The 17,187-nt window shown below is 45.4% G+C and overlaps 1 protein-coding gene across 2 annotated transcripts; it reads left to right on the forward strand.

The window, feature by feature from the left end:
- Positions 1-4,314: 4,314 nt before the first annotated feature.
- Positions 4,315-16,647, forward strand: spred2a (sprouty related EVH1 domain containing 2a). 2 transcript variants are annotated; one of them, XM_062032656.1, is made up of 6 exons: positions 4,315-4,552; positions 10,882-11,041; positions 11,101-11,269; positions 14,621-14,685; positions 14,829-14,984; positions 15,048-16,647. In XM_062032656.1, exons 1-6 carry the CDS (start codon positions 4,527-4,529, stop codon positions 15,666-15,668), a joined length of 1,197 nt encoding a protein of 398 aa, XP_061888640.1. In that variant the 5' UTR covers positions 4,315-4,526; the 3' UTR covers positions 15,669-16,647. The 2 variants fall into 2 exon arrangements, with proteins under 2 accessions (XP_061888640.1, XP_061888642.1); XM_062032658.1 differs by having other exon boundaries at positions 10,888-11,041.
- The last annotated feature ends 540 nt before the right edge of the window (positions 16,648-17,187 follow it).

Raw genomic sequence — 17,187 nt, forward strand, 5'->3', positions numbered from 1 at the left:
AAGAAGAATCATTCTAGCACAATATTGGACAGACATAAGATGTGTCATTCTAGTTCAATGTTGGACTGACATAAAGAATAATCATTCTAGAACAATGTTGGACTGACATAGGATGAATAATTTTAGAACAATGTTGAACTGACATAGGAAGAGTCATTCTAGAACAATGTAGGACTGATATAGGATGAATCATTCTAGAACAATATTGGACTGCCATAAGAGGAATCATACTAGCACAATGTTGGACTGACATAAGGGGAATCATTCTAGAACAATGTTGGACTGACATAAGAAGAATCATTCGAGAACAATGTTGGACTGACAAAAGAAGAATCATTCTAGGACAATGTTGGACTGACATAAGAAGAATCAATCTACACAATGTTGGACTGACATAGGATGAATCATTCTAGGACAATGTTGGACTGACATAAGAAGAATCATTCTAGCACAATATTGGACTGACATAAGATGTGTCATTCTAGTTCAATGTTGGACTGACATAAAGAATAATCATTCTAGAACAATGTTGGACTGACATAGGATGAATAATTTTAGAACAATGTTGAACTGACATAGGAAGAGTCATTCTAGAACAATGTAGGACTGATATAGGATGAATCATTCTAGAACAATATTGGACTGCCATAAGAGGAATCATACTAGCACAATGTTGGACTGACATAAGGGGAATCATTCTAGAACAATGTTGGACTGACATAAGAAGAATCATTCGAGAACAATGTTGGACTGACAAAAGAAGAATCATTCTAGGACAATGTTGGACTGACATAAGAAGAATCAATCTACACAATGTTGGACTGACATAGGATGAATCATTCTAGGACAATGTTGGACTGACATAAGAAGAATCATTCTAGCACAATATTGGACTGACATAAGATGTGTCATTCTAGTTCAATGTTGGACTGACATAAAGAATAATCATTCTAGAACAATGTTGGACTGACATAGGATGAATAATTTTAGAACAATGTTGAACTGACATAGGAAGAGTCATTCTAGAACAATGTAGGACTGATATAGGATGAATCATTCTAGAACAATATTGGACTGCCATAAGAGGAATCATACTAGCACAATGTTGGACTGACATAAGGGGAATCATTCTAGAACAATGTTGGACTGACATAAGAAGAATCATTCGAGAACAATGTTGGACTGACAAAAGAAGAATCATTCTAGGACAATGTTGGACTGACATAAGAAGAATCAATCTACACAATGTTGGACTGACATAGGAAAAATCATTCTAGACCAATCTTGGACTGACATAGGAAAAATCATGCTAGGAGAATGTTGGACTGACATGGATCATTCTAGACAATACTGGACTGACATAGCTCATTCGAGAACAATCTTGGACTGACATAGGAAGAATCATTCCAGCACAATGTTGGACTGACATAAGATGAATCATTCTAGAACAATGTTGGACTGACATAGGAAGAATTATTCTAGACTATGTTGGACTGACATAGGAAGAATCATTCTAGGATAATGTTGGACTGACATAAGATGAATCATTCTAGCACAATATTGGACTGACATAAGATGTGTCATTCTAGTTCAATGTTGGACTGACATAAAGAATAATCATTCTAGAACAATGTTGGACTGACATAGGATGAATCATTTTAGAACAATGTTGAACTGACATAGGAAGAATCATTCTAGAACAATGTAGGACTGATATAGGAAGAATAATTCTGGAACAATGTTGGACTGACATAAGAGTGATTCTAGAACAATGTTGGACTGACATAAGAAGAATAATTCTAGTGCAATGTTGGACTGACATAGGATGAATCATTCTAGAACAATGTTGGACTGACATAGGAACAATCATTCTAGAACAAGGTTGGACTGACATAGGAAGAATCATTCTAGCACAATGTTGGACTGACATAAGAAAAATCATTCTAGGAGAATATTGGACTGACATAGATTATTCTAGAACAACATTGGACTGACATAATGACATAGATCATTCTAGAAGCCCTGGTTCACACCCAAGCTCCGACAGCTGCGCAAGAAGAAGGAGGCTGCGTGGAGAAGCGGGGACCGAAGTACATACAAAGAAGCGAAGTACCACTTCAACAGGGAAGTGGAGAAAGCTAAATCCGTGTACTCTAACCGTCTACAGGAACAGTTCCGCTCCAATGATTCTGTGGCAGTTTGGAGAGGTCTAAGGGCCCTAACGAACTATAAGCCCAAAACCCCCCAGGCCCTGAATGACCGGACTCTCGCTCAGGGCCTCAACACACATTACTGTCGTCATGAACGGCCTTCAGCTCATCAAAGCCAGGCTCCCCCCACCATCACCCTCCCCACCAATGCCAGCACTTCATTAAAGGAGTTAAAGGACTCAAAGGACTCCAAGGACATCGCAGGACTCCCTCTCCATCAAAGAAGAGGATGTATGCCGGCAGTTCTTGAAGCTGAATACGCGGATGGTGTCTCCCCCTCCACTCTCAGACACTGTGCGGACCTGCTGGCTCCTGTCTTCACTGACATTTTTAACACCTCTCTGAGGCTATGCCGCGTGCCGTCCTGCTTTAAGACCACCACCATTGTCCCTGTCCCCAAGAAAGCACGGATCACAGGACTAAATGACTACAGGCCGGTCGCGCTGACGTCTGTGGTCATGAAGTCCTTTGAGCGCTTGGTCCTGCCCCACCTCAAGGACATCACCGCCCCCCTCCTGGACCCACTGCAGTTCGCCTACAGAGCCAACAGGTCTGTGGATGATGCAGTGAACCTGGCCCTCCACTTCATCCTGGAGCATCTGGACTCCCCAGGAACCTACGCTAGGATCCTGTTTGTGGACTTCAGCTCTGCCTTCAACACCATCCTCCCTGGACTGCTACGAGACAAGCTCTACCAGATCAGCGTGCCCGACTCCCTCTGCAGTTGGATCAATGACTTCCTGACAGACCGAAGACAGCACGTGCGGCCGGGAAAGATTGTCTCGGACAGTTGAACCACAAACACTGGTGCTCCTCAGGGTTGTGTACTCTCCCCCTGGCTCTTCTCCCTGTATACAAACTGCTGCACCTCCAGTCACCAATCCGTAAAACTGCTCAAGTTTGCGGATGACACCACCCTCATCGGGCTCATTTCGAATGGCGATGAGTCCGCCTACAGGAGAGAGGTGGACCGGCTGACGTCCTGGTGCAGCCTCAACAACCTGGAGCTGAACGCCCAGAAAACAGTGGAGATGATCATGGACTTCAGGAAAGTCACAGCCCCACCATCCCCCCTCACCCTGATTGACTCTTCCACCCCCGTCCCCATTGTGGACTCCTTCCGTTTCTTGGGCACCACCATCACCCAGGACCTCAAGTGGGAGCCGACCATCAGCTCCCTCATCAAGAAGGCCCAGCAGAGGATGTACTTCCTGCGGCAGCTGAGGAAACTTAAGGTGCCGACCGAGATGCTGGTACAGTTTTACTCAGCCATCATAGAGTCCATCCTGACCTCTTCCATCACCGTGTGGTTCCCCGGCGCCACAGTCCAGGATAAGAATAGACTGCAGCGCATCGTACGTGCTGCTGAGAAGGTGATTGGCTGAAAGCTCCCATCCCTCCATGACTTGTTCTCCTCCAGGACCAGGAGGCGTGTGGGTGGGATCACAGCTGACTCTTCTCACCCTGGACACAAACTATTCTCCCCTCTCCCCTCAGGCAGGAGACTACGCTCCATCCAGACCCACACCTCCCGCCACCTGAACAGTTTTTTCCCCTCGGCCATCAGGCAAATGAACAATAACTCCTAACAGTAGCTCCTTGAATTCCTTCTAAGTCTATCTGATAGTTCAGTTACAGCTCTTTTTATTACCAAATATGTGTTATATGTGTTTTATGTTGCACCATTGCAACAAGAAAAATTCCTAGTTTGTGAACCCGTTCTCAAACAATGGCAATAAAACTATTCTGATTCTGATTCTAGAACAATATTGGACTGACATAAGCGGAGCAAGAGGCTGCAGTGACGTCACTTGGCCGCTAGGAGTCGCTGCCACCTGCATCATGGAGTCGTTCGTGCACTTTTCCGTTTCTCGCGTCCCACTTGACGGCAAGTAAACACCTCTTTGCCCAACTTTGCTGTTGTTGATGTTTCCTTTTTGCTCATTGGTGCCTTCTTTTGGGTCCTCGTGCACCTACACAACACAGCCATTATTATTATCATTATTATTATTATTATTATTATTGTATGGCAATACGTGGGACTTCGAGTGTGACGTCACCAACCCCCCCACCCCCGTGCGCGCGCTCTGTCCAACATGGAGGATTGAGGGGAAGATGGGGCTGGTCAGGGGCCGTCCTAGCCCACACCTGCGCTCTTTAGGAGGAAGAGGAAGAGGACGGCATGTGATGCGCTGCTTGGACTGACACGGAGGAAGAGGAAGAGGAAGAGAAGCGCAAGCGCCGCTGCAAAGAACCCCGCCAAACATGGAGACACTGGCGGGAAATCATCGCCACAGCACGTGAACGCGGACAAACATGAGCGAAGACACGCGCCCAGACGAGTGAGTAACGCGCACGCGCACACACACACACGCACGTTGTTGTCATGGCATGCGTGTGCACGCGGAGATGACTGAGGACCTGCTGACCTCCGAACCTGGGTCATGACTCATCAGGTCACGTGACACACCTGTGTCATTGATTGACATTTAGCGCTGAGTGGGCGGGGCTTAGACAACAGTGTTAGCCACATTTTTTCACATGCTCTCGTCCCTATTGGAGGACGCATTAAAAGGCAATCATGTGACCAAGAGAGTGGCTCATCAGTAGCGGCGTGTGCAGTTCCCACCAGGACCAGGACCAGGACCAGGACCAGAACCAGAACCAGGACCAGGACATGAGTGTGAACATGGACGTGCCAGTCAGAAACAGTCTGTGGTTGCCATGGTGACGCTTCCCTGTGCACTTTGAGGCAGGCAGGATGGATCATTCTAGCACAATGTTGGACTGACATAAGAAGAATCATTCTAGAATAATGTTAGACTGACATAAGAATCATTCTAGAATAATGTGAGACTGACATAAGAATCATTCTAGGACAATGTTGGACTGACATAGGAAGAATGATTCTAGAATAATGTGAGACTGACATAAGGATCATTCTAGAATAATGTGAGACTGACATAAGAATCATTCTAGGACAATGTTGGACTGACATAGGAAGAATCATTCTAGGACAATGTTGGACTGACATAAGAATCATTCTAGAATAATGTGAGACTGACATAGGAAGAATCATTCTAGGACAATGTTGGACTGGCATAGGAAGAATGATTCTAGAATAATGTGAGACTGACATAAGAATCATTCTAGAATAATGTTGGACTGACATAGGAAGAATCATTCTAGGACAATGTTGGACTGACATAGGAAGAATGATTCTAGAATAATGTGAGACTGACATAAGGATCATTCTAGAATAATGTGAGACTGACATAAGAATCATTCTAGGACAATGTTGGACTGACATAGGAAGAATGATTCTAGAATAATGTGAGACTGACATAAGAATCATTCTAGAATAATGTTGGACTGACATAGGAAGAATGATTCTAGAATAATGTGAGACTGACATAAGGATCATTCTAGAATAATGTGAGACTGACATAAGAATCATTCTAGGACAATGTTGGACTGACATAGGAAGAATGATTGTAGAATAATGTGAGACTGACATAAGAATCATTCTAGAATAATGTTGGACTGACATAGGAAGAATGATTCTAGAATAATGTGAGACTGGCATAAGGATCATTCTAGAATAATGTGAGACTGACATAAGAATCATTCTAGGACAATGTTGGACTGACATAGGAAGAATGATTCTAGAACAATGTTGGACTGACATAAGAATCATTCTAGAATAATGTGAGACTGACATAGGAATAATCATTCTAGGACAATGTTGGACTGACATAGGAAGAATGATTCTAGAATAATGTGAGACTGACATAAGAATCATTCTAGAATAATGTTGGACTGACATAGGAAGAATCATTCTAGGACAATGTTGGACTGACATAGGAAGAATGATTCTAGAATAATGTGAGACTGACATAAGAATGATTGTAGAATAATGTTGGACTGACATAGGAAGAATGATTCTAGAATAATGTGAGACTGACATAAGGATCATTCTAGCATAATGTGAGACTGACATAAGAATCATTCTAGGACAATGTTGGACTGACATAGGAAGAATCATTCTAGGACAATGTTGGACTGACATAAGAATCATTCTAGAATAATGTGAGACTGACATAGGAAGAATCATTCTAGGACAATGTTGGACTGACATAGGAAGAATGATTCTAGAATAATGTGAGACTGACATAAGAATCATTTTAGAATAATGTTGGACTGACATAGGAAGAATGATTCTAGAATAATGTGAGACTGACATAAGGATCATTCTAGAATAATGTGAGACTGACATAAGAATCATTCTAGGACAATGTTGGACTGACATAGGAAGAATCATTCTAGAACAATGTTGGACTGACATAAGAATCATTCTAGAATAATGTGAGACTGACATAGGAAGAATCATTCTAGGACAATGTTGGACTGACATAGGAAGAATGATTCTAGAATAATGTGAGACTGACATAAGGATCATTCTAGAATAATGTGAGACTGACATAAGAATCATTCTAGGACAATGTTGGACTGACATAGGAAGAATCATTCTAGGACAATGTTGGACTGACATAGGAAGAATGATTCTAGAATAATGTGAGACTGACATAAGAATGATTCTAGAATAATGTTGGACTGACATAGGAAGAATGATTCTAGAATAATGTGAGACTGACATAAGGATCATTCTAGCATAATGTGAGACTGACATAAGAATCATTCTAGGACAATGTTGGACTGACATAGGAAGAATCATTCTAGGACAATGTTGGACTGACATAAGAATCATTCTAGAATAATGTGAGACTGACATAGGAAGAATCATTCTAGGACAATGTTGGACTGACATAGGAAGAATGATTCTAGAATAATGTGAGACTGACATAAGAATCATTTTAGAATAATGTTGGACTGACATAGGAAGAATGATTCTAGAATAATGTGAGACTGACATAAGGATCATTCTAGAATAATGTGAGACTGACATAAGAATCATTCTAGGACAATGTTGGACTGACATAGGAAGAATCATTCTAGAACAATGTTGGACTGACATAAGAATCATTCTAGAATAATGTGAGACTGACATAGGAAGAATCATTCTAGGACAATGTTGGACTGACATAGGAAGAATGATTCTAGAATAATGTGAGACTGACATAAGGATCATTCTAGAATAATGTGAGACTGACATAAGAATCATTCTAGGACAATGTTGGACTGGCATAGGAAGAATCATTCTAGAACAATGTGAGACTGACATAAGGATCATTCTAGAATAATGTGAGACTGACATAAGAATCATTCTAGGACAATGTTGGACTGACATAGGAAGAATCATTCTAGAACAATGTTGGACTGACATAAGAATCATTCTAGAATAATGTGAGACTGACATAGGAAGAATCATTCTAGGACAATGTTGGACTGACATAGGAAGAATGATTCTAGAATAATGTGAGACTGACATAAGAATCATTCTAGAATAATGTTGGACTGACATAGGAAGAATGATTCTAGAATAATGTGAGACTGGCATAAGGATCATTCTAGAATAATGTGAGACTGACATAAGAATCATTCTAGGACAATGTTGGACTGACATAGGAAGAATGATTCTAGAACAATGTTGGACTGACATAAGAATCATTCTAGAATAATGTGAGACTGACATAGGAATAATCATTCTAGGACAATGTTGGACTGACATAGGAAGAATGATTCTAGAATAATGTGAGACTGACATAAGAATCATTCTAGAATAATGTTGGACTGACATAGGAAGAATCATTCTAGGACAATGTTGGACTGACATAGGAAGAATGATTCTAGAATAATGTGAGACTGACATAAGAATGATTCTAGAATAATGTTGGACTGACATAGGAAGAATGATTCTAGAATAATGTGAGACTGACATAAGGATCATTCTAGCATAATGTGAGACTGACATAAGAATCATTCTAGGACAATGTTGGACTGACATAGGAAGAATCATTCTAGGACAATGTTGGACTGACATAAGAATCATTCTAGAATAATGTGAGACTGACATAGGAAGAATCATTCTAGGACAATGTTGGACTGACATAGGAAGAATGATTCTAGAATAATGTGAGACTGACATAAGAATCATTTTAGAATAATGTTGGACTGACATAGGAAGAATGATTCTAGAATAATGTGAGACTGACATAAGGATAATTCTAGAATAATGTGAGACTGACATAAGAATCATTCTAGGACAATGTTGGACTGACATAGGAAGAATGATTCTAGAATAATGTGAGACTGACATAAGAATCATTCTAGAATAATGTGAGACTGACATAAGAATCATTCTAGAATAATGTGAGACTGACATAAGAATCATTCTAGAATAATGTTGGACTGACATAGGAAGAATGATTCTAGACAATGTTGGACTGACATAAGATGAATCATTCTAGAACAATGTTGGACTGACATAAGACGAATGATTCTAGAACAATGTTGGACTGACAAGATGAATCATTCTAGTCAATGTTGGACTGACATAGGAAGAATCATTCTAGAACAATATGGGACTGACATAAGACAAATCAATCTAGGACAATGTTGGACTGACATAGATTGAATCATTCTAGTTCAATATTGGAATGACATAGGATGAATACATCTAGAACGATGTTGGACTGACATAAGAAGAATCATTCTACAACTGTCATTCTGCAGTGACAGTTTTGTGTCTGTAGAAGACAGTTATGTATCTGTCGTGACAGTTGTGTGTCTGCAGTGACAGTTATGTGTCTGCAGTGACAGTTGTGTGTCTGCAGTGACAGTTGTGTGACTGCAGTGAAGACAGTTGTATATCTGTAGTGAAGACAGTTGTTTATCTGCAGTGAAGACAGTTGTGTGTCTGCAGTGACAGTTGTGTGTCTGCAGTGACAGTTGTATGTCTGCAGTGAAGACCGTTGTGTGTCTGCAGTGAAGACAGTTGTGTGTCTGCAGTGACAGTTGTGTGTCTGCAGTGAAGACAGTTGTGTGTCTGCAGTGAAGACAGTTGTGTGTCTGCAGTGACAGTTGTGTATCTGCAGTGAAGACAGTTGTGTGTCTACAGTGACAGTTGTGTGTCTGCAGTAAAGACAGTTGTTTGTCCGCAGTAAGAGTTGTGCAGTGACAGTTGTGTGTCTATAGTTAAGACAGTTGTGTGTCTGCAGTGAAGACGGTTGTGTGTCTGCAGTGAAGACGGTTGTGTGTCTGCAGTAAAGACAGTTGTTTGTCCGCAGTAACTGTTGTGCAGTGACAGTTGTGCAGTGACAGTTGTGTGTCTATAGTGAAGACAGTTGTGTGTCTGCAGTGACAGCTGTGTGTCTACAGTGAAGACAGTTGTGTATCTGCAGTGACAGTTGTGTGTCTGCAGTGACAGCTGTGTGTCTGCAGTGAAGACAGTTGTGTGTCTGCAGTGACAGTTTTGTGTCTGCAGTGAAAACAGTTGTGTGTCCGCAGTACCAGTTGTGTGTCTGCAGTGAAAACAGTTGTGTGTCCGCAGTACCAGTTGTGCAGTGACAGTTTTACAGTGACAGTTGTGTGTCTATAGTGAAGACAGTTGTGTATCTGCAGTGACAGTTGTGTGTCTACAGTGAAGACAGTTGTGTATCTGCAGTGACAGTTGTGTGTCTGCAGTGAAGACAGTTGTGTGTCTTCAGTGACAGTGGTGTGTCTGCAGTGAAGACAGTTGTGTGTCTGCAGTGACAGTTGTGTGTCTATAGTGAAGACAGTTGTGTGTCTGCAGTGACAGTTGTGTGTCTATAGTGAAGACAGTTGTGTGTCTGCAGTGACAGTTGTGTGTCTGCAGTGACAGTTGTGTGTCTATAGTGAAGACAGTTGTGTGTCTGCAGTGACAGTTGTGTGTCTGCAGTGACAGTTGTGTGTCTATAGTGAAGACAGTTGTGTGTCTGCAGTGACAGTTGTGTGTCTATAGTGAAGACAGTTGTGTGTCTACAGTGACAGTTGTGCAGTGACAGTTGTGTGTCTATAGTGAAGACAGTGGTGTGTGTGCAGTGACAGTCGTGTGTCTATAGTGAAGACAGTTGTGTGTCTGCAGTGACAGTTGTGTGTCTGCAGTGACAGTTGTGCAGTGACAGTTGTGTGTCTATAGTGAAGACAGTGGTGTGTGTGCAGTGACAGTTGTGTGTCTATAGTGAAGACAGTTGTGTGTCTGCAGTGACAGATGTGCAGTGACAGTTGTGTGTCTATAGTGAAGACAGTTGTGTGTCTGCAGTGACAGTTGTGTGTCTATAGTGAAGACAGTTGTGTGTCTGCAGTGACAGTTGTGTGTCTGCAGTGACAGTTGTGCAGTGACAGTTGTGTGTCTATAGTGAAGACAGTTGTGTGTCTGCAGTGACAGTTGTGTGTCTGTAGTGAAGACAGTTGTGTGTCTGCAGTGACAGTTGTGTGTCTATAGTGAAGACAGTTGTGTGTCTGCAGTGACAGTTGTGTGTCTATAGTGAAGACAGTTGTGTGTCTGCAGTGACAGTTGTGTGTCTGCATTGACAGTTGTGTGTCTGCAGTGACAGTTGTGTGTCCGCAGTGACAGTTGTGTGTCTGCATTGACAGTTGTGTGTCTGCAGTGACAGTTGTGTGTCTGCAGTGACAGTTGTGTGTCTGCAGTGACAGTTGTGTGTCCGCAGTGACAGTTGTGTGTCCGCAGTGACAGTTACCTGGCGCGTGTCAAAGCAGTGGTGATGACGAGAGACGACTCGAGCGGCGGCTGGTTGGCACAAGATGGCGGCCTGAGCAGAGTGGGCGTGTGCAGGCTGGCGGCGGCCGGCGTCTTCCTGATCCACGGAGAACGACTCCGAGACAAGCAGGTGACGGCCATCTTGGTGTCCATCGGGACTCGTGTCTGAACGACTTCCTGTTTGCTCAGGTGATCCTGGAGTGTTTCCTGAAGAAGGATCTGCTCTACACCAAGGCCACGCCCACATTCCACCACTGGAGGGTGGACAACAGGAAGTGCGGTCTGACCTTCCAAAGTCCGGCTGACGCGCGAGCCTTCGCCCGCGGCGTGAGGAAGGCCTTGGAGGAGCTGACGGAAGGTAGGAAGAAGGTCTTCAGGGTATGTGAGACGTCACGTTGAGTCTACGTCACGTTGAGTCTACGCCCCGTTGAGTCTACGTCACGTTGAGTCTACGTCACGTTGAGTCTACGTCACGTTGAGTCTACGTCACGTTGAGTCTACGCCCCGTTGAGTCTACGTCGTTGAGTCAATGCGACGTTGAGTCTACGTCACGTTGAGTCTACGTCACGTTGAGTCTACGCCTCGTTGAGTCAACGCCTCGTTGAGTCAACGCCTCGTTGAGTCAACGCCTCGTTGAGTCTACGTCGATGAGTCTACGTCACGTTGAGTCTACGTCACGTTGAGTCTATGCCACGTTGAGTCTACGTCACGTTGAGTCAATGCCACGATGAGTCAACGCCACGATGAGTCAACGCCACGTTGAGTCAACGCCCCGTTGAGTCTACGCCACGTTGAGTCTACGCCACGTTGAGTCTACGCCACGTTGAATCTACGTCGTTGAGTCTACGTCACGTTGAGTCTACGCCACGTTGAGTCTACGCCACGTTGAGTCTACGCCACGTTGAGTCTACGTCGTAGTCTACGCCACGTTGAGTCTACGCCACGTTGAGTCTACTTCACGTTGAGTCTACGTCGTTGAGTCAACGCCACGTTGAGTCTACGCCACGTTGAGTCTACGTCGTTGAGTCAACGCCACGTAGAGTCTACGCCCCGTTGAGTCTACGTCGTTGAGTCAACGCCACGTTGAGTCTACGCCCCGTTGAGTCAACGCCACGTTGAGTCTACGCCCCGTTGAGTCTACGTCGTTGTGTCAATGCGACGTTGAGTCTACGTCACGTTGAGTCTATGTCGTTGAGTCAACGCCACGTTGAGTCTACGTCGTTGAGTCAACGCCCCGTTGAGTCTACGTCGTTGAGTCAACGCCCCGTTGAGTCTACGTCGTTGTGTCAATGCGACGTTGAGTCTACGTCACGTTGAGTCAACGCCACGTTGAGTCTACGCCCCGTTGAGTCTACGCCCCGTTGAGTCTATGTCGTTGAGTCAACGCCACGTTGAGTCTACGTCGTTGAGTCAACGCCCCGTTGAGTCTACGTCGTTGAGTCAACGCCCCGTTGAGTCTACGTCGTTGTGTCAATGCGACGTTGAGTCTACGTCACGTTGAGTCTACGTCGTTGTGTCAATGCGACGTTGAGTCTACGTCACGTTGAGTCAACGCCACGTTGAGTCTACGTCGTTGTGTCAATGCGACGTTGAGTCTACGTCACGTTGAGTCAACGCCACGTTGAGTCTAAGCCCCGTTGAGTCTACGCCCCGTTGAGTCTATGTCGTTGAGTCAACGCCACGTTGAGTCTACGCCCCGTTGAGTCAACGCCACGTTGAGTCTACGCCCCGTTGAGTCTACGTCGTTGTGTCAATGCGACGTTGAGTCTACGTCACGTTGAGTCTATGTCGTTGAGTCAACGCCACGTTGAGTCTACGTCGTTGAGTCAACGCCCCGTTGAGTCTACGTCGTTGAGTCAACGCCCCGTTGAGTCTACGTCGTTGTGTCAATGCGACGTTGAGTCTACGTCACGTTGAGTCAACGCCACGTTGAGTCTACGCCCCGTTGAGTCTACGCCCCGTTGAGTCTATGTCGTTGAGTCAACGCCACGTTGAGTCTACGTCGTTGAGTCAACGCCCCGTTGAGTCTACGTCGTTGAGTCAACGCCCCGTTGAGTCTACGTCGTTGTGTCAATGCGACGTTGAGTCTACGTCACGTTGAGTCTACGTCGTTGTGTCAATGCGACGTTGAGTCTACGTCACGTTGAGTCAACGCCACGTTGAGTCTACGTCGTTGTGTCAATGCGACGTTGAGTCTACGTCACGTTGAGTCAACGCCACGTTGAGTCTAAGCCCCGTTGAGTCTACGCCCCGTTGAGTCTATGTCGTTGAGTCAACGCCACGTTGAGTCTACGTCGTTGAGTCAACGCCCCGTTGAGTCTACGTCGTTGAGTCAACGCCCCGTTGAGTCTACGTCGTTGTGTCAATGCGACGTTGAGTCTACGTCACGTTGAGTCTACGTCGTTGTGTCAATGCGACGTTGAGTCTACGTCACGTTGAGTCAACGCCACGTTGAGTCTACGTCGTTGTGTCAATGCGACGTTGAGTCTACGTCACGTTGAGTCTACGCCACGTTGAGTCTACGCCCCGTTGAGTCTACGCCCCGTTGAGTCTATGTCGTTGAGTCAACGCCACGTTGAGTCTACGTCGTTGAGTCAACGCCCCGTTGAGTCTACGTCGTTGAGTCAACGCCCCGTTGAGTCTACGTCGTTGTGTCAATGCGACGTTGAGTCTACGTCACGTTGAGTCTACGTCGTTGTGTCAATGCGACGTTGAGTCTACGTCACGTTGAGTCAACGCCACGTTGAGTCTACGTCGTTGTGTCAATGCGACGTTGAGTCTACGTCACGTTGAGTCAACGCCACGTTGAGTCTACGCCACGTTGAGTCAACGCCCCGTTGAGTCTACGTCGTTGTGTCAATGCGACGTTGAGTCTACGTCACGTTGAGTCTACGTCGTTGTGTCAATGCGACGTTGAGTCTACGTCACGTTGAGTCAACGCCACGTTGAGTCTACGTCGTTGTGTCAATGCGACGTTGAGTCTACGTCACGTTGAGTCAACGCCACGTTGAGTCTACGCCACGTTGAGTCTACGTCGTTGAGTCAACGCCCCGTTGAGTCTACGTCGTTGAGTCAACGCCCCGTTGAGTCTACGTCGTTGTGTCAATGCGACGTTGAGTCTACGTCACGTTGAGTCTACGTCGTTGTGTCAATGCGACGTTGAGTCTACGTCACGTTGAGTCAACGCCACGTTGAGTCTACGTCGTTGTGTCAATGCGACGTTGAGTCTACGTCACGTTGAGTCAACGCCACGTTGAGTCTACGCCACGTTGAGTCTACGCCACGTTGAGTCTACGCCCCGTTGAGTCTACGCCCCGTTGAGTCTATGTCGTTGAGTCAACGCCCCGTTGAGTCTACGCCCCGTTGAGTCTACGTCGTTGAGTCAACGCCACGTTGAGTCTACGTCACGTTGAGTCAACGCCCCGTTGAGTCTACGTCGTTGAGTCAATGCGACGTTGAGTCTACGTCACGTTGAGTCAACGCCACGTTGAGTCAACGCCACCTTGAGTCTACGTCGTTGAGTCAATGCGACGTTGAGTCTACGTCACGTTGAGTCAATGCGACGTTGAGTCTATGTCACGTTGAGTCAACGCCACGTTGAGTCTACGCCTCGTTGAGTCTACGCCTCGTTGAGTCTACGCCTCGTTTGGTCTACGCCTCGTTGAGTCAGCGCCTTGTTGAGTCAATGCCTTGTCTCGCCGCTCTCCAGGCTCCACCACTTCCTCGTCCACGCTGCAGAACGAGGCCGAGCTCGGCGACGACGACGTTTTCACGGTGAGCTCGGGTTCCACGGCGAAGGATTCCGCTGCAGTCAAGCGTGGAGCATCTGGATGTGATGGTGTAGCCTTGGAAGGACTTGATAGGACTTAGACCGAGGTAAAGGTCCTCATCTTGGTGTGGTGTCCTTCTTGCTGCAGACCGCCACAGACAGTTCGTCCAACTCGTCTCAGAGGAGGGACCCCGTCAGACACACGCTGGCGCCGCTTGCCTTCTGCGAGCACCGCCGCCACCATTGCATCCTGGGACATTTCTACGGGCACCACCGGCTCTCCGACCACTACTTCCTGGACCAGGTGAGTGCCGGGATCGGTGGGAGGGGCCAGCGTGAGCGCCCTCTGATGCCGTGGTCTCCGCAGGCGGTGCACGTGTTCCCTCGCCACGGCAGCTTCCAGTTTGAGGAGGAGCTGGTACGCATCAACCCTGCAGAGTGGGCCTGGCTCAGCGGCTACGAGGACTACCGTCACGCCGCCGCACCAGACAAACTATCGGCGGACGCTTACGTGCACTCGGCCAAGAGCGAGGCGCCGAAGCGGGACTACACCTACCCGTACCCGCTGGCCTGCGGCAAACCCGCCCGCCGGGACCGAAAGGCGGCGGTGACGGCGCAGCCTCAGGCCAAACGCAGGAAGGGCGGCGAGCTGCGCTGCGTGTACTGTCAGGACATGTTCCGCTACGAGGACAACGGGCGCGGCCGCTGCCGGGAGGCGCCCGACGCCGTGCACGCGCTCATCCGGCGGGTCAGCTTCATGTGGTGCGCCGACAGCCTGCTCTACCACTGCATGTCCGACCCCGAGGGCGACTACTCGGACCCGTGCTCCTGTGACGGCGCCGACGAGCACTTCTGCTTACGCTGGAGCGCACTCCTGGCGCTGTCGCTGCTGGCGCCGTGCATGTGCTGCTACGCGCCGCTCACCGCTTGCCATCGCTGCGGCGTGGCTTGCCGCTGCTGCGGCGGCAGACACAAAGCCGCCGGCTGAGGCCCCGCCACTCTCGTCTCACGTCTCTGTGCTCTACGTCGTCGTTCCATTCTCGCTTGGAGGTTGCTCTGTTTGTGTGTCCGCCGCCAAGGGAGCGTCTTTTTACGCCGTTAGCCTAGCATAGCATTTCCATCCATCCATTTTTTACCGCTTGTCCCTTTTGGGGTCGCGGGGGGTGCTGGAGCCTATCCCAGCTGCATTCGGGCGGAAGGCGGGGTACACCCTGGACAAGTCGCCACCTCATCGCAGGGCCTAGTGGCCATTTCAAAATACAACATCTTGCCACGGACACGCCCTTAAATCTCCCGCAATCAGAGCCAAGCAGCAGTTGTTGCTGCCCTCTGCTGGTCATAAAAGAGATGCAGTTTGGTGTCCACTTGCACGCCGTCACAAAGTCGGTGGACCGTCCTGAGAAATGCTTTGATAATCTAAAAAAATATAGCGCAGATTTGACAGGTAAAAACTGGCAGCTCAGCAGCACAATTTTACTGTAAGAATAGCAGTTGTGAATATTTTATGTTGCCAGAATTTTACCATAAAAATAACAGTGGTGTCGTTTGGAGATTCTTTTTTTTTTTTTGCCCGAATTTTGCCGTAAAAAATAACAGTTTAATTGTTTTTACATTTTCAAATGTTTTGGTGAAAATGTTATCATAAAAACAACAGTGGTATTGTTTTTAAATTCTTAATTTGTTTGCCAGAATTTTACAGTAAAAATAACAGTTGTAATTTTTTCCCGTTTTGTTTGTTTTTGTTGCCGTTTTTCTGTGAATTTTTTTTGTAGCCAAAATTTGACCGTAAAATTAACAGTGGTATCATTTGTAAAAAAATTTGGTCAAAATGTTATCGTAAAAATAACAGTGGTATTGTTTTCAAATTCTTTATTTTTTCGCCTGAATTTTACAGTAAAAATAACAGTGGTATTGTTTTTACATTTTCTGGTTGGAATTGTATGGTACAAATAAGAGTTGGTATCGTTTTGTCATTTTTATATGATTTTGTTGACAGATTTTTACCGTAAAAATAACAGTGAAATTGATTTTAAATTATTTATTTTTGTTGCCAGAATTTTCCTGTAAAAATGACAGTTCTATTTTTTTTCACATTTTTCACTTTGTTTTTGTTGCCATTTTTCTGTGAATTTAATTTTGTTGCCAGAATTTCACAGTAAAAATAACAGTGCGATCGTTTTTTTATTTTTTTATTTTTGTTGCAGTTTTTCAGTTTTTTCTTTTTGTTGCCAGAATTTTACGCTTAAAATAACAGTGGTATCGTTTTTTTAAAAATTATGCATTTTTCCCGAATTTTGCCGTAAAAAATAACAGTGCTATTGTTTTTAAAAATTGTAAATTTTTTGGTCAACATTTTATCATAAAAATAACAGTGGTATCGTTTTCACATTCTCCAGAATATTACTTGAAAAATAACCGTGATATTGATTTGACTTTTTTTTTTTTTTTTGGCACAATTTATCAGAAAAATAAGAGTGGTGTTGTTTTTAAATTTTCTCATTTTTTGG

This window comes from Entelurus aequoreus, linkage group LG22, assembly GCF_033978785.1.
Source record: "Entelurus aequoreus isolate RoL-2023_Sb linkage group LG22, RoL_Eaeq_v1.1, whole genome shotgun sequence".
NCBI classification, from domain to species: Eukaryota; Metazoa; Chordata; class Actinopteri; order Syngnathiformes; family Syngnathidae; genus Entelurus; species Entelurus aequoreus.